At 48.0% G+C, this 18,555-nt stretch overlaps 1 protein-coding gene across 2 annotated transcripts in view; it reads right to left on the bottom strand.

Moving 5' to 3' along the window:
- LUC7L3 (LUC7 like 3 pre-mRNA splicing factor) overlaps positions 1-8,574 on the bottom strand; it is a 46,298-nt gene extending 37,724 nt beyond the window's left edge. For both annotated transcript variants that reach the window (XR_013263464.1, XM_077458773.1), the window contains exons 1-2: positions 8,392-8,574; positions 2,352-2,418 (exon numbers count right to left, since the gene is read on the bottom strand). Coding sequence is in view for 1 of the 2 variants with exons in the window: in XM_077458773.1 (XP_077314899.1) it covers positions 2,352-2,418; positions 8,392-8,490 (166 nt within the window). In the remaining variant the exon portion in view is untranslated. The remainder of the gene's footprint in view (positions 1-2,351; positions 2,419-8,391) is intronic.
- Positions 8,575-18,555: the final 9,981 nt, after the last annotated feature.

Here is an 18,555-nt window from a genome sequence, read left to right as displayed (position 1 = left end):
AAATGCATAGAAGGCAAGCAGTTCCCTCCCAAAATACTTACCTGAGCCCAATCACAATCCAGCGATGTGCACAAGAGCAGAGGCTCTCTTCCTCCTCATTGGCTCCGGCTGTCGGGGAGGCTGAACCGGGCTCTGCGTCTTATAGACATAGAGCTTACTTAGGAGTATGCACGGGCACTATGGGGGCACTCCACAGAAGGGTATGGAAGGAGGAGCCAGGAACGGCAGCAGGGGACCCCAGGAAGAGCAGAATCAAGGCTGCACTGTGCAAAACCCTGCACAGAGCAGGTATCAGTTTTTTTTTTTTTTTTATATAAAAATGTTTGCCTTACAATCAAAGTTACGCTTTAAAAAGAAACTTTAGGTTTGTTTTTGTTTTTTTAAGTCAGCAGGTACAAAATACTTTTAAAAATCAGGTATTTAACAGTGCCTGAAGTCCAACGCTGTCTTCCCGCAGCCAGCTTTTCTTTTTTTTTTTTAACTGCTGCAGGTCCCCTGTGCCACCATCCAGGATAAGGGAGCTCTCTGTGGCTTCCTGAGAAACTAGAACCATCAAAGTATTGTGTATAAAGGAGGTGGTGCAGCTCTCTAAATGGTCCTGCAGCCTCTTGGGACATATGAAGTATTCAAGGAGGCTGCAGGACAGGAGGGGACAGGGTGTCATCCTTGCCTAGGTGGGGATAGAGGAAGTTGGATCAGGTATCAAAAAATACTTACTCCCCAACTCCCCCCCACCCACCCCCCCCCCCCCCCCCCCTGTAAAGCTTACCATACATTATACAAATTTTCTTTTAGATTTACCAAAAACTATATGAGCTCAAACACTTTCAATTTGTAAGCAGTCAAGCGGGCCCTTACACTACATAGTTGAAAGTAAATCTAAAGGAGATTGTATACAAATTGTACAAGAAAATAGTATAAAGTATGGCCAGTTTAACTTACAGGCTGAGGGTAAGATGCGCACCAGCAGGACTTCTTTTTGAGTGAGGCCTGCTTTAGGAAATGTGTCACAAAGCAGCACTTTAAAGTGATACTAAAGTCTCGTTTTTATTTCTTTAAAAACCAACAATACGTGTTATACTTACCTGCTCTGTGTAATAGTTTTGCACAGAGCAGCCCCGATCCTCCTCTTCTCGGGTCTCCTTCGGGTGCTTCTGATCCCTCTCCCCTGCTGAGTGCCCCTATGGGCAGCTCCATCAACCCATTCAGACACGGAGCCATGGTTCAGCTTCGCCGCCCCACCTCTCCGGATTGACTAACTGAATGATTGATAGCAGCAGGAGCCAATGGTGAGACCAATCAGGAGGGGGTGGACGGCCGAGGCACTGGTGCGCGTCGCTGGATAGAGGGGGGCTGCTGCACACTGAAGGTTTCTTTATCTCAAGGCAAAGAAACCACTAAGATAAAAAAATAAAAAACAACCTTCTGCATTTACAACCATTTTAAACTGCCACTAAAAATAGAATAGAAAATCTATGATGCAGTCTGTCAGTGGCATTAACAGCAGTTTTTGGTTTTCCAAGTCCCCTCGTAAACAGTTTGGTGATCCCATCAGTAAATCTGGGTTTTTATATTATTTATTTTATTGTTTTTTTTATTTTTTTACACTTTCTGAAGCAAGCCAAACTGTCCAGCACTAATGACAGTTACAGGAAATACAGGGAGTAACGGCTCATTCACACCTTACATGCATGAAAACTGATGGGAACACCATGAAGATTTCACTTGCAGAGACATCAGTTTGAATGCACATTAACATCAGATTTCATGCGCCATATTCACACCAATGTTGACATCATGTCAGTTTTTTGCTGTGCAGAAAAGTTGCAGGTTCCTGCGCAGAAAAAAAATCTGCATGCGGTGTGAACAGGATACAGAGATCAGTTTATCTGTAAGGGTACAAAAAACAACGGAAGTATCTGCACCATGGTGTGAACGAGGTCTAAGGGCCGCTTCACACTAGTCCAATGCTGGACATTGCATGTGATTCGCACCGCATTGCAGCTCACATGCGGTGTCTGTGCAATGCGAATTCAGCCATACAATTTGTATGTGTCAATTTGCATCGCATTCGGACCAAACTCAAACAGGACCCTTTTTTGTCCGCACTGAAATAGGATCACATTTTGCAAACGGATTGCAGGTTGTCATTAACGAAACATACCCTCCGCACTCATTTTGCACGAACAGGTTGCGATTTTGATGTGGTGCCGATTTGCAGCGAATTCGCACCGCATCTACTGTGAACCGGCCCTTAAGGATCAACGATGACCGGAAGTCGGCGAGAATTTCAGTACCAGAAATCTGATAACTTTACATTTTCAATTTGCATTCCGGACACGGTTACCTACCTAGGTCTGATCTTGTGTTTGTGAAGAGTTCTGCCGGACAGAACTCACACAGGTAATACTTGCACACCTGCCGAGGAGAAGAGAAAAGAGTTACGATGTTATCTATGGTCAAACTGCAAAATTAAATCTTCACATCCACATTGAACTCCCCATATATTTCTAGAATACTCCAATCAGTCTGAAGGATCTGTAAACATAACTTATTAAAAATCCCACATACAGTATCTCACAAAAGTAAGTACACCCCTCACATTTCTGTAAATATTTCATCCTATCTTTTCATGTGACAACACTGAAGAAATGACACTTGTCTACAATGTAAAGTAGTGAGTGTACAGCTTGTATAACAGTGTAAATTTGCTGTCCCCTCAAAATAACTCAACACACAGCCATTAATGTCTAAACCGCTGGCAACAAAAGTGAGCACACCCCTAAGTGAAAATGTCCAAATTAGGCCGAATTAGCCATTTTCCCTCCCCGATGTCATGTGACTCATTAGCGTTACAAGGTCTCAGGTGTGAATGGGGAGCAGGTGTGCTAAATTTGGTATTATCGCTCTCACTCTCTCATAATGGTCACTGGAAGTTCAACATGACATCTCATGGCAAAGAACTCTCTGAGGATCTGAAAAAAAAAAAAGAATTGTTGCTCTACATAAAGATGGCCTAGGCTATAAGAAGATTGCCAAGACCCTGAAACTGAGCTGCAGCACGGTGGCCAAGACCACACAGCGGTTTAACAGGACAGGTTCCACTCAGAACAGGCCTCGCTATGGTCCACCAAAGAAGTTGAGTCCATGTGCTCAGCGTCATATCCAGAGGTTGTCTTCGGGAAATAGACATATGAGCGCAGCCAGCATTGCTGCAGAGGTTGTGGGGGGGGGGGGGGCATCAAATTGGTCTGCATGGCTGTCATCCCAGAAGGAAGACTCTTCTAAAGATGCACAAGAAAGCCAGCAAAGTTTGCTGAAGTCAAAGACCAAGGACATGGATTACTGGAACCATGACCTGTGGTTTAATGAAGAAGAAATGAGGATAAAGGAGCGCCCGGTGATAAAAGAGGTAATTTGTTTGTTTTTTATTTGAAGTTTCAGCAATAAAAAGGAGGCCAAAGCATCATTGCTGCCTCTGAACTCACAGAAGTCCTCAGCACTGGCTAACTGTCCAGATCCATGCGCCAAAAGCACCCTCCAACAGGATTATCATTCCACCATTGTTTTTAATATTGAAAAAAATACTCCGACAGGGATCTGTTCAGATAATATGCAATACTGGTACCAGCATCCCAAAAGGAAATATAAAAATATAAACATAAAACACTGTTTTTAATAGCAGCCCCGATGAAGGGGGAGTCTCTAATCCCCCGAAATGTGTTGGCCTCTTTATTGCTAAAACTCCAAATAAAACAAACAAATTACCTCTTTGATCACCGGGCACTACTTTATCCTCATTTCTTCTACATTACACCCGGAGTCTAATGTAATGACGCACACCGAGGTAGCAGCCCAAGCCCATAACAGGGCTCATCATCACCTTTTTCAAACTGGGCACGGACATCTGGAAATTAAATTCTTTCCCTCTGCCCACACCCTACCAATCTACAACACTGACTGATAATCAGTCCAGCGTGATCTACACCCATTCTTCTCAACGTGGTCTGATGAGACCAAGATAAACGTATTTGGTGTCAGATGGTGACAAGCGTGTGTGGGGGCAACATGGTGAGGAGGACAAAGACAAGTGTGTCTTGCCTACAGTCAGGCATGGTGGTGGGAGTGTCATGGTCTGGGGCTGCATGTGTGCTGCCGGCACTGGGGAGCTACAGATCATTGAGGGAACCATGAATGCCAACATGTACTGTGACATACTGAAGCAGAGCATGATCCCCTCCCTTCAGAGACTGGACCGCAGGGCAGTATTCCAACAGGATAACGACCCCAAACACACCTCCAAGACGACCACTGCCTTGCTAAAGAAGCTGAGGGTAAAAGTGATGGACTGGCCAAGCATGTCTCCAGACCTAAACCCTATTGATCATCTGTGGGGCATCCTCAAACGGAAAGTGGAGGAGCGCAAAGTCTCCAACATCCACCAGCTCTGTGATGTCATCATGGAGGAGGGGAAGAGGACTCCAGTGACAACCTGTGAAGCTCTGGTGACCTCCATGCCCAAGAGGATTAAGGCAGTGCTGGAAAATAATGGCGGCCACACAAAATATTGACACTTTGGGCCCAATTTGGACATTTTCACTTAGGGGTGTACTCGCTTTTGTTGCCAGCGGTTTAGACATTAATGGCTGTGTGTTGAGTTATTTTGAGGGGACAGAAAATTTACACTGTTATACAAGCTGTACACTCACTACTTTACATTGTAGACAAGTGTCATTTCTTCAGTGTTGTCACATGAAAAGATAGAAGAAAATATTTACAGAAACGTGAGGGGTGTACTTTTTGTAAGATACTGTAGCATTTAAAGTGATTCTAAAATAAAAAAAATAAAATTTGAACAAAGCAGCCCCTACCTTCTTTTTTGGTCCCCTGCCAGCAGTCCTAGCTCTTCTCCCCAATAGCAAGCCTTTTGCTATGGGGCACTCAAGCAGGCTCGTTAATGAGCCCCGCTATGTGTGTCCATTTCCACACACACAGTGCAGGTTGGCCCCGTCCTCTCTCATTGGCTCAATGTTTCCCGCTGATGTGGAAAGAGACACCCGGAGTGGCCACTTGCTCCCATACACATTGCTGGATTAAGATGGGGCTCGTGTAAGTAGTAGGGGTGGCTGCAGGGGGCTACAAAACCCTTAAGCCTTTAGAACTACTTCAATGCAGTGACAAGTATTCCCTATGCCCTGGGAAAATGCCTTTAAGCCCCACACATGTCACACAGCCTGCCTTCTCAACTATAGAGGAGCTGAAAAGAGGAGTTTCAGGAGGCGGAGTCAGCTGCGGGCAGCAAGGTACCATGGGATATGTAGTTTACAAGTCAAAGATAAAACGGAGGGAAGAAGCTGGAAATCACGCAGAGAATCCAGGAAGTTGTGGAAAGAGACAACCAGCAGACAGGCAGCGCTCACACCATGAAAGGAGATCAAGTCTCTACTGGAACGTCAAATAAATGTTTCAATGCTGACGTAAAATAAAAGTGTATGCTGTGACTAGATTTAAAGTTTGGCTAAAGGCAATTTATTTTTTAATAGAGTAGAGAGGAATTAGACCCCCTTTCTGGTTTTTGTTGCCATCTGTGCCGCCCTTAAGAAGATTTATCCTTTGTCCTCTTTACCATTATTGAAAGTAAAAGAAAAATCACAAATGTTGGCTCTTCCCCAGAAAAGCAATAGAGAGGAGATCTTCCAATAGAGACACTAGTTCTGTGATTCCCTCACTTTGGAGGGATTCCCTCACTTTGGAGGGATTCCCTCACTTTGGAGGGATTCCCTCACTTTGGAGGGATTCCCTCACTTTGGAGGGATTCCCTCACTTTGGAGGGATTCCCTCACTTTGGAGGGATTCCCTCACTTCCTGTTGTGGCTATGGGACAGGAAGTGAAGGGAAAACTCCTCAATGGGACACAGATGACAAAAAAAAAAAAAAAAAAAATAAGACAAAGGGGTTATGACCCCCCCCCCCCCCCCATCCAAAATGAAAACAAGTGTTGCCTTTAGTTTCACTTTAATAGAAAGTAGAAGTTGGTGCCATGCAGAGCCGGTGGATGAGGAGACATGACAGGTGCTCACACACAGCCCGCATCCATCATCTGGCATTAGGGGAGATGAACTTGTCACCTCTGACATTTATGGCTTTAATCCGCCCCGAGGGGCGACGCTGATGAAATTTTATGGTCGGTGAAGCAGTCGGCACAGCCAGGAAATTCCCAGCTGCCGATCGCAGAGCCGGCGTACGGTCATTGTTCATTATACTGATACATTGTAACTGTGGGGTGTTCAGTTTACAGCGGAGCCCTCCCTTCCGACAACCAAAACTCCCATCATTACCCAGTGTGTGGGGGAGGGGGAATACATCTCTGGGGAATATGGTTGGCGAGCCAATGGACGGTGTGTGGAAGGCTGATCTGGTCATGCGACCAGTCCTTTATTATTAGGATATTACCAACTCCAGTTCAGAAAAAGTGGATCTCTGATTGGCTGGTGGCTGAAGAGTTGGGGCAGCCAATGACAGCAGGTGGGAGGGAAGTGATGTTAGAGGGGCTACAGACAGCATCGCTCCCCTAACATCCAGGAAATGTCCAGACACAGCAACTAGCAGCTGAGCGCCCCCTGGGGGAGGTCGGTACACGTCACTCTGCATTACCACAAGTGCACCAGGTGATGATATAATATGGATATAAATATAGATCCAGTCGGTGCACCCCTCTGTAGATAGAGAGAGCACCACCCCCCCTGCATATAGAGAGCACACTGCCCCCCCCCCCTTGCATATAGAGAGTGCAATACCACCCCCTCTGCATATAGAGAGCGCACACTGCCTGCTCCGTGCACCCCTCTGTATATGGAGAGAGTACACAAACCCTGGGGGACACTGCATCTGGAGGCAGGCTATGATAGGTGGCAGGCTACCACCAGATGCAATGTGCCACTTATCATAGCCTGCCACCAGATGCATTGTGCCACTTACCACCCATAGTCTGCCACCAGATGCAGTGGGCCACCTATAGCCTGACACCAGATGCAGTGTGCCACTTGCCGCCCACAGCCTGCCACCAGATGCAGTGTGCCACTTGCCGCCCACAGCCTGCCACCAGATGCAGTGTGTCACTTGCCGCCCACAGCCTGCCACCAGATGCAGTGTGTCACTTGCCACCCACAGCCTACCACCAGATGCAGTGTGCCACTAGCCGCCCACAGCCTGCCACCAGATGCAGTGTGCCACTAGCCGCCCACAGCCTGCCACCAGATGCAGTGTGCCACTAGCCGCCCACAGCCTGCCACCAGATGCAGTGTGCCACTAGCCGCCCACAGCCTGCCACCAGATGCAGTGTGCCACTTGCCGCCCACAGCCTGCCACCAGATGCAGTGTGTCACTTGCCACCCACAGCCTACCACCAGATGCAGTGTGTCACTTGCCACCCATAATCTGCTACCAGATGCAGTGTGTCACTTGCCACCCATAGCCTGCCACCAGATGCACTGTACCACTGTTCCCTGCCGCCAGATGCAGTGTGCCGCTTTCGACCCGTAGCCTGCCATCAGATGCAGTGTGCCACCCGCAGCCATGTCACTTACCTACGCCATCCATGTTCCCCTCTGTCACCTTCCCCATCACCGACCTCACTTGTCACCTTCATTACTGTCCAGTGTCCACAATGTGGGCAGCCGTCGACCTGACCCAGCAGCACACAGCACAGACCACCAGTCCCAGCTGCCGCCAGGGAATGAGGTGGGTGGAGAGAGGAGACACTCAGGCACTATCTGGATAGACGATCACACCAGTCCCCGCTGCCTGCCTCGGGTGCCGAGATGGATGGAGGCAGCACTAGGCATGGGCCTCACTCCCGGCCTGCAAGAGTCTGTGACATCACTGGTTGCTAGATGCCAGGCGGGGCCAGCCCTAGCAACCAGTTCTGGAAATGTAGTTATTAGGGCTGTGTCCTCAATGTCCTTCCGGGACACTGTATTGTCCCAGAAAGAAGGTGTCCGGGACAGAGATGGCAATTGCGGGACAGGCCCGGCACCCTAGTCTGTTCATACATTCTATATTAGAGATGGAACACTGAGCACAAAGGGGAGGAGTTCTGACAACTCCAATGACAGGTCACTCCTACAATTTGGGAGGAGCTTCATCAATATTATAACTCCAGGAGAGTGATTTATAAATGGGAGGAGCCATGACAGGTCACGCCTATCAATATAAGGAAAGGCGGGGCTCTGGTAAGACACACCCTCCTATACAGTACACAGCCATGGTGACCCGTGTATCTTCTCTCACACACACTACGTGACTCCCGCTCTCCCTCTCCTCACCACACAGGAGACCATCCCCCATCACACACACAGGCCGCTCACATCCCCCGCTCAGCCCCGGACTCACATTCTCGTCATCCCAGCGCACGTTGCTCCTCTTCTCATCCGGTGCCAGGTTCCGGTCCCGGCCCATCAACTCGTCCAGCAGCTGCGCGGCGGATAACATGATGGCGAACAACCCAGAGCTCCCCGCTCACCACCCGACCAAGAAAATGGCGGCTGAGGCCTTCCTCCCACACTGCCTAGCGCGTCCCGCCCACCGCGCCGGCTCCGCCTAACTCTGGGAGGAGACAGAGGCCCCGCCCACAGGAGAGCTCCGTCCTCTCCCGCCCGTTTTGCTGCTTCGCGGTTCTCGTCAGTACAGACAGGAGGGGGCGGGGCGGAGTGTTCTGTAAGGGGCTATGATTGGGTGCAGTGTTCTGTGAGGGGCTATGATTGGGTGCAGTGTTCTGTCAGGGGCTACAATTGTATGCAGTGTTCTGTGAGGGGCTCTCATTGGATGCAGTGTTCTGTGTGGGGCTACAATTGGGCGCAGTGTTCTGTGAGGGGCTCTCATTGGATGCAGTGTTCTGTGTGGGGCTACAATTGGGCGCAGTGTTCTTTGAGGGGTTACGATTGAGCGCAATGTTCTGTGAGGGGCTACGATTGGGCGCATTATTCTGTGAGGGGCTACGATTGGGCGCATTATTCTGTGAGGGGCTATGATTGGGCGCAGTGTTCTGTGGGACTACGATTGGGCGCAGTGTTCTGTGGGGCTACGATTGGGCGCAGTGTTCTGTGGGGCTACGATTGGGCGCAGTGTTCTGTGGGGCTACGATTGGGCGCAGTGTTCTGTGGGGCTACGATTGGGCGCAGTGTTCTGTGGGGCTACGATTGGGCGCAGTGTTCTGTGAGGGGCTATGATTGGGCGCAGTGTTCTGTGAGGGGCTATGATTGGGCGCAGTGTTCTGTGAGGGGCTACGATTGGGCGCAGTGTTCTGTGAGGGGCTACGATTGGGCGCAGTGTTCTGTGAGGGGCTACGATTGGGCGCAGTGTTCTGTGAGGGGCTACGATTGGGCGCAGTGTTCTGTGAGGGGCTACGATTGGGCGCAGTGTTCTGTGAGGGGCTACGATTGGGTGCAGTGTTCTGTGTGGGGCTACGATTGGCTGCAATGTTCTGTGTGGGGCTACGATTTGGCGCAGTGTTCTGGGGGGCTACGATTGGGCGCAGTGTTCTGTGTGGGGCTACGATTGGGCGCAATGTTCTGTGAGGGGCTACGATTGGGCGCAATGTTCTGTGAGGGGCTACGATTGGGCGCAGTGTTCTGTGAGGGGCTACGATTGGGCTCAGTGTTCTGTGAGGGGCTACGATTGGGCTCAGTGTTCTGTGAGGGGCTACGATTGGGCGCAGTGTTCTGTGAGGGGCTACGATTGGGCGCAGTGTTCTGTGAGGGGCTACGATTGGGCGCAGTGTTCTGTGAGGGGCTACGATTGGGCGCAGTGTTCTGTGAGGGGCTACGATTGGGCGCAGTGTTCTGTGAAGGGCTACGATTGGGTGCAGTGCTCTGTGAGGGGCTACAATTGGATGCAATGTTCTGAAAAAAATAAAATCTGGGTTCGGTAGAAAAAAAAAGACAGCAGCTAAACACTATAACCCAGATATTGGGCACAGGGACAAAATGTGTGATATAAAGTGCAGCGCTATAAATGAAAAATTAAACAATCAAATGATACAAATATGTGTGTACCAAATAAAGTGCAGATGTGCAAAAGTTAGCTGTACCTGCTATACAATGTTCCATGTATAACCGACACTGTGCAAAAATAAACACATTTAAATCCAGTTTCATATAAAGTATAAAATGGTGAAATCAAACAACTGTATACAAATGTTCATAGGTGGTTTGAGTTCAGTGAGAGATCCCTTGTGAAGTATGAAGCATGAATCAAATACTTGACCACGTGAAACCCGTCACCACAGTGACACAAGAGGCTTACCAGAAAGCCAGCGACCATGTTTATTCAGGGCGTCACAAAATGATTGTTGGATCCAGGATCCGCTAGAGAGATGTCCTGATGTCCTAAACGTCCCTCACCAGAGGCCTCCACAAATGTCGGGCGATGTTCAAATCCGGTCAGATAGCATCAATACCAGGGAGTGCAAATATACAGAAAACTCCAATAGTGCAATAATGCCTCTTAAAGTTGTTGTAAACCCTTACAAACCACTTTGACCTACAGGTAAACCGAGATTAAGGCTTACTTGTAGGTCCAAGAAATATTTGCAGAAAGACAGGCACCGCTGTCTACAGCGCATGCGCCACCCCCTGTGTCACCCCCTTCATAGTACAGGGGTCAGTGTGTCACCCCCTTCATAATACAGGGGTCAGTGTCTTCCCCTTCATAATACAGGGGTCAGTGTGTCACCCCCTTCATAATACAGGGATCAGTGTCTGCCCCTTTATAATACAGAGGTCAGTGTCTCTCCCTTCATAATACAGGGATCAGTGTCTGTCCCTTTATAATACAGAGGTCAGTGTCTCACCCTTCATAATACAGGGGTCAGTGTGTCTCCCCCTTCATAATACAGGGGTCAGTATCTCACCCTTCATAATACAGGGGTCAGTGTCACTCCCTTCATAATACAGGGGTCAGTGTCACCCCCTTCATAATACAGAGGTCAGTGTCTCCCCCTTCATAATACAGGGGTCAGTATCTCACCCTTCATAATACAGGGGTCAGTGTCTCCCCCTTCATAATACAAGGGTCACTGTGTCTCCCCCTTCATAATACATGGGTCAGTGTCACCCCCTTCATAATACAGGGGTCAGTGTCTCCCCCTTCATAATACAGGGGTCAGTGTCTGCCCCTTTATAATACAGAGGTCAGTGTCTCTCCCTTCATAATACAGGGGTCAGTGTCTCCCTTCATAATGCAGGGGTCAGTGTGTCACCCCCTTCATAATACAGGGGTCAGTGTCACCCCCTTCATAATACAGGGGTCAGTGTTTCCCCTTCACAGTAGAGGGGTCAGTGTCTCCCCCTTCATAATACAGGGGTCAGTGTTTCCCCCTTCACAGTAGAGGGGTCAGTGTCTCCCCCTTTATAATACAGAGGTCAGTGTCTCTCCCTTCATAATACAGGGGTCAGTGTCTGCCCCTTTATAATACAGAGGTCAGTGTCTCACCCTTCATAATACAGGGGTCAGTGTGTCTCCCCCTTCATAATACAGGGGTCAGTGTCACTCCCTTCATAATACAGGGGTCAGTGTTTCCCCCTTCACAGTAGAGGGGTCAGTGTCTCCCCCTTCATAATACAGGGGTCAGTATCTCACCCTTCATAATACAGGGGTCAGTGTCACTCCCTTCATAATACAGGGGTCAGTGTTTCCCCCTTCACAGTAGAGGGGTCAGTGTCTCCCCCTTCATAATACAGGGGTCAGTATCTCACCCTTCATAATACAGGGGTCAGTGTCTCCCCCTTCATAATACAGGGGTCAGTGTTTCCCCCTTCACAGTAGAGGGGTCAGTGTCTCCCCCTTCATAATACAGGGGTCAGTGTCTCCCCCTTCATAATACAGGGGTCAGTGTCTCCCCCTTCATAATACAGGGGTCAGTCTCACTCCCTTCATAATACAGGGGTCAGTGTCTCCCCCTTCATAATACAGGGGTCAGTCTCACTCCCTTCATAATACAGAGGTCAGTGTCTCTCCCTTCATAATACAGGGGTCAGTGTCTCCCCCTTCATAATACAGGGGTCAGTGTCTCCCCCTTCATAATACAGGGGTCAGTGTCACTCCCTTCATAATACAGGGGTCAGTGTCACCCCCTTCATAATACAGAGGTCAGTGTCTCCCCCTTCATAATACAGGGGTCAGTATCTCACCCTTCATAATACAGGGGTCAGTGTCTCCCCCTTCATAATACAAGGGTCACTGTGTCTCCCCCTTCATAATACATGGGTCAGTGTCACCCCCTTCATAATACAGGGGTCAGTGTCTCCCCCTTCATAATACAGGGGTCAGTGTCTGCCCCTTTATAATACAGAGGTCAGTGTCTCTCCCTTCATAATACAGGGGTCAGTGTCTCTCCCTTCATAATGCAGGGGTCAGTGTGTCACCCCCTTCATAATACAGGGGTCAGTGTCACCCCCTTCATAATACAGGGGTCAGTGTTTCCCCTTCACAGTAGAGGGGTCAGTGTCTCCCCCTTCATAATACAGGGGTCAGTGTTTCCCCCTTCACAGTAGAGGGGTCAGTGTCTCCCCCTTTATAATACAGAGGTCAGTGTCTCTCCCTTCATAATACAGGGGTCAGTGTCTGCCCCTTTATAATACAGAGGTCAGTGTCTCACCCTTCATAATACAGGGGTCAGTGTGTCTCCCCCTTCATAATACAGGGGTCAGTGTCACTCCCTTCATAATACAGGGGTCAGTGTTTCCCCCTTCACAGTAGAGGGGTCAGTGTCTCCCCCTTCATAATACAGGGGTCAGTATCTCACCCTTCATAATACAGGGGTCAGTGTCTCCCCCTTCATAATACAGGGGTCAGTGTCTCCCCCTTCATAATACAGGGGTCAGTGTCTGCCCCTTTATAATACAGAGGTCAGTGTCTCTCCCTTCATAATACAGGGGTCAGTGTCTCTCCCTTCATAATGCAGGGGTCAGTGTGTCACCCCCTTCATAATACAGGGGTCAGTGTCACCCCCTTCATAATACAGGGGTCAGTGTTTCCCCTTCACAGTAGAGGGGTCAGTGTCTCCCCCTTCATAATACAGGGGTCAGTGTTTCCCCCTTCACAGTAGAGGGGTCAGTGTCTCCCCCTTTATAATACAGAGGTCAGTGTCTCTCCCTTCATAATACAGGGGTCAGTGTCTGCCCCTTTATAATACAGAGGTCAGTGTCTCTCCCTTCATAATACAGGGGTCAGTGTCTCTCCCTTCATAATGCAGGGGTCAGTGTGTCACCCCCTTCATAATACAGGGGTCAGTGTCACCCCCTTCATAATACAGGGGTCAGTGTTTCCCCCTTCACAGTAGAGGGGTCAGTGTCTCCCCCTTCATAATACAGGGGTCAGTGTCTGCCCCTTTATAATACAGAGGTCAGTGTCTCTCCCTTCATAATACAGGGGTCAGTGTCTGCCCCTTTATAATACAGAGGTCAGTGTCTCACCCTTCATAATACAGGGGTCAGTGTGTCTCCCCCTTCATAATACAGGGGTCAGTGTCACTCCCTTCATAATACAGGGGTCAGTGTTTCCCCCTTCACAGTAGAGGGGTCAGTGTCTCCCCCTTCATAATACAGGGGTCAGTATCTCACCCTTCATAATACAGGGGTCAGTGTCACTCCCTTCATAATACAGGGGTCAGTGTTTCCCCCTTCATAATACAGGGGTCAGTATCTCACCCTTCATAATACAGGGGTCAGTGTTTCCCCCTTCACAGTAGAGGGGTCAGTGTCTCCCCCTTCATAATACAGGGGTCAGTATCTCACCCTTCATAATACAGGGGTCAGTGTCACTCCCTTCATAATACAGGGGTCAGTGTTTCCCCCTTCATAATACAGGGGTCAGTGTCTCCCCCTTCATAATACAGGGGTCAGTGTTTCCCCCTTCACAGTAGAGGGGTCAGTGTCTCCCCCTTCATAATACAGGGGTCAGTGTCTCCCCCTTCATAATACAGGGGTCAGTGTCTCCCCCTTCATAATACAGGGGTCAGTCTCACTCCCTTCATAATACAGGGGTCAGTGTCTCCCCCTTCATAATACAGGGGTCAGTCTCACTCCCTTCATAATACAGAGGTCAGTGTCTCTCCCTTCATAATACAGGGGTCAGTGTCTCCCCCTTCATAATACAGGGGTCAGTGTCTCCCCCTTCATAATACAGGGGTCAGTCTCACTTCCTTCATAATACAGAGGTCAGTGTCACTCCCTTCATAATACAGAGGTCAGTGTCTCCCCCTTCATAATACAGAGGTCAGTGTCTCTCCCTTCATAATACAGGGGTCAGTGTCTCCCCCTTCATAATACAGGGGTCAGTGTCTCCCCCTTCATAATACAGGGGTCAGTCTCACTTCCTTCATAATACAGGGGTCAGTGTCTCTCCCTTCATAATACAGGGGTCAGTGTCTCTCCCTTCATAATACAGAGGTCAGTGTCTCCCCCTTCATAATACAGGGGTCAGTCTCACTTCCTTCATAATACAGGGGTCAGTGTCTCTCCCTTCATAATACAGAGGTCAGTGTCTCCCCCTTCATAATACAGGGGTCAGTCTTACTTCCTTCATAATACAGGGGTTTACAATATAGTGCAGTGCTAAAATTAAAGAAAAAGTGCATAAAAAAAAGGAACCATAATAAAATATGGCACAAAAAATATTCATAAAACGAAAATTATAAACAGAAATCACAGCACACAATTCAAAGTGTGAAAAGTGATCCACATAATATTTCAATTTTACTCCAGTGCAACAAAATGCTCATATGTAATAAAATGTAATATGTAATAAATGAATAAGTAAATAGTCCAGTAAGCAGTCACTAACAAATTTGCTGTAGAGAATGAGTCCCAAAAATAATCAACTTGGTATCAGAAAATGTCAAAGAAAATCCACCATCAATCTGAGATCTAGCACCAAGGTCCAAATTTGTGGATCCAAATCACTCCAATGGTATCCAGACACTCCTATTGGCTGGTATAGATGTCCAATCAATCCGGAAGATAACACCTCTCAAAAGACAGGCTCCCCACATATGTATACCCTCATTGGGGAAGCTCCCAATTCACAAGTACATGAAGAAAAACAGCAATCATCCGCACATAGTGTAAAACTTTTTAAAACCTTTTATTTAAAAAAAAACAGGTGTACACTAAGCATAATTCCTTCCCCCCTCCAAATTTCCCCTCCTAGCACTGATTCCCCCAATCATCACTACTAGCACAAATTCCCCTCCTAGTACCCCCCCCCCCCCCCCCCACAACCCCTACTACCAGCACCACCACCAATTTTTTTTTTAATACTAATCTGCATTCTTATCCCCAAGTATACATTCCCTTTGGAAGCCAAAATTCTTCCCAAACATGAATTCCCTTCCTTCAAGTACAATTCCCCCCCCTGCTTAAATCCCCCCCACTTGCACAAATCTTTGCCCCCCACCATCCCCCTACTAACACAAATCCTCTACCCCTCAAATTACCACTCTAAGCATAAATCCTTCCCCCCATCTAAATCTCCCCTCCTAGCACTAATTCCCTCAATCATCACTACTAGCACAAATTCTCCTTTCTAACTCATCCCCCTCCTAGCAACCCCCCCACCCAAATTGTGCCTTTTCCCCACCCTCACAAATATTCTCAGCACAAATGTTTGTTACCCTGAAGCTGCTGTCATTAGTCCTGCCAGCTTGTAGGTAGAACTCTCCTTGCAGCGCCCCCCAACTCACAAGATACTACTGCGCCCCGGGCAGCCATCCCTCTTGCCCACACCTCATCTTGGACCTGCCTTCCTTTACTGAATGGACACAGGAAGTGATCGGTACTGATCGCTTCTGTGCCAAATGATAACTGAGCATAGTATACTGTGTTTACTGTGCTTCAGTTTATAAATGAACAGGAGCCTCTGTCTGATTATTTATCTGCAGTTCATCTGAGGCTACAGAGAAAGGTACTGAAGAATCTGTGTCCTCAATTTCTCTGTCTCTACTTCCATGGAGCTTTTTTCAAGCCGCCGAAGCCGTCCTGAACATATCTAATTGGCCTGTAAATCTTTGGGAATTCTGTAATAACTCCATTCTGTAGACATTCTTCTAGATGCAACCTCATGTGTTCTCGCTGGTATTGGCAGGTGGGATTACCATCTGGCATGAGGAGTTCGTAGGCATTTGCTATCGCATATGCAACACAGTTTGTATCCCCCAAAGGTTGTGCTTGCACATTTATAATCTTTATGTTGCGATCTAGATTTTTGACTACTGCCTGATAGCTTTCTGTGAGTTGCCTCCAGGCATTAGCTCTAAACTTTCGACCGCCCCATAGTAGGGGGTCAGCGACCATCACTTTGCCTCCTAAATAGCAGGATACAAAGGAATGCTTACCCTCTAGGCATGCATGAACCTGAACAGTTGGTCCTGACACTGGAGTTACTTCGTTGCACACAAATCTTACAGATGGGGCATCGGGCACCGCCTCAAATTGCTTTTGTAATACGGTAGTTGCTGCCATACAGACTCCAACTGGTAAACCGTAAGGTGAATAAAAGACATATTTGTAATAAAATTTTAAGCCGAGGTCTGGAAGCCAATCATTAGACAGCGAGGAGGGAAGGACAAATGTTTTTGCTGGGATGTTGCATATGTCACCATCATTCTTCCTCTTTGTAGCTCTTCTTAGAGGTAAGTCTTCCTGCTCTTTCCTGATCACAGGAAGCTTGGCTTCCGAGGGTCCTGGAGTATGGAAAACTCTGGTTTGCACCTCTGTATGGATTCTGGTTTGTGTCTCAGATTTTTTGGTTACTGGTTGAGGAAACCAATCTTGGGACAGCTGGGAGTCAATGACAAGTGTTTTTGCTAAGATGTCACATTCAACACTATCATTTTTCTTCTTTGCAGCTCTTATTTGAGAGCTTCTCCTGATCACAGAAGGCTTGTCTTCCAAGGCTCCTGGAGTATGGAGAACGCCAGTTCGCACCTTCCTATGGATCCTGGTTTGTGTCTCAGATTTTTTGGCTACTGTTTGATGAAGCCAATCTTGAGGCAGCTGGGAGTCAATGGCGAGTGTTTTTGCTGCGATGTCACATTCACCACCATCATTCTTCCTCTTAGCAGCTCTTCTGGTCACAGGAGGCCTGGCTTCTGAGGCTCCTGGAGTGCGGAGAACTCTTTTTGGCACCTTCCTATTGGTTCTGGTTTGTGTCTCAGGTTTTGTTGCTACTGGTTGAGGAAGCCAATCGTGAGACAGTTGGGAGTCGATGGTGGGTGTTTTTGCTGAGATGTCACATTCAGCTCCATCATTCTTCTTCTTTGCAAATCTTATTTGAGAGCTTCTCCTGATGACAGGGGAATTGGCTTCCAAGGCTCCTGGAGTATGGAGAACGCCAGTTCGCACCTTCCTATGGATCCTGGTTTGTGTCTCAGATTTTTTGGCTACTGGTTGATGAAGCCAATCTTGAGACAGCTGGGAGTCAATGGCGAGTGCTTTTGCTGCGATGTCACATTCACCACCATCATTCTTCCTCTTAGCCGCTCTTCTGGTCACAGGAGGCCTGGCTTCTGAGGCTCCTGGAGTGCGGAGAACTCTTTTTGACACCTTCCTATTGGTTCGGGTTTGTGTCTCAGGTTTTGTTGCTACTGGTTGAGGAAGCCAATCTTGAGACAGCTGGGAGTCGATGGTGGGTGTTTTTGCTGAGATGTCACATTCAGCTCCATCATTCTTTGCAAATCTTATTTGAGAGCTTCTCCTGATGACAGGGGGATTGGCTTCCAAGGCTCCTGGAGTATGGAGAACTCCAGTTCGCACCTTCCTATGGATCCTGGTTTGTATCTCAAATTTTTTGGCTACTGTTTGATGAAGCCAATCTTGAGACAGCTGGGAGTCAATGGCGAGTGTTTTTGCTGATATGTCACATTCACCACCATCATTCTTCCTCTTAGAAGCTCTTCTGGTCACAGGAGGCCTGGCTTCTGAGGCTCCTGGAGTGTGGAGAACTCTTTTTGACACCTTCCTATTGGTTCGGGTTTGTGTCTCAGGTTTTGTTGCTACTGGTTGAGGTAGCCAATCTTGAGACAGCTGGGAATCGATGGTGGGTGTTTTTGCGGAGATGTCACATTCAGCTCCATCATTCTTCCTCTTTGCAGCTCTTATTCGAGAGCTTCTCCTGATCACAGGGGGATTGGCTTCCAAGGGTCCTGGAGTACGCAGAACTCTTGTTGGCACCTCAGTATGGATTCCAGTTTGTATCTCAGGATGATCAACCTGATGAAGTTTTTGGCAAGAATTGAGTTCTACACGTTCTTGAGTTCTGGATATTCCAGTCATAATCTGGGGTAATTTACCCTGACCAAAATGGTCCTGCTGCCTTCGCCCTTGGCGCAAGGCTCTCATTTTCAAATAAGTGACGGTTCTCTTAGTAAATTAAGTAACTAAGAATACAAAAAAAAACGAACACTCACAAACAACAAGATAAATATACACGCTAAAATAGTCGGTGGAGAAAGAACCCCACACAGCTAATCCTATCAAATAATCACCAAAATCAGTGCTT

The sequence above is a fragment of the Lithobates pipiens genome, unplaced genomic scaffold (assembly GCF_037356315.1).
Source record: "Lithobates pipiens isolate NorthernLeopardFrog02 unplaced genomic scaffold, aLitPip1_a1.2 Scaffold_28, whole genome shotgun sequence".
NCBI lineage: Eukaryota > Metazoa > Chordata > Amphibia > Anura > Ranidae > Lithobates > Lithobates pipiens.
This window is presented reverse-complemented; position numbering and strand designations above follow the sequence as displayed.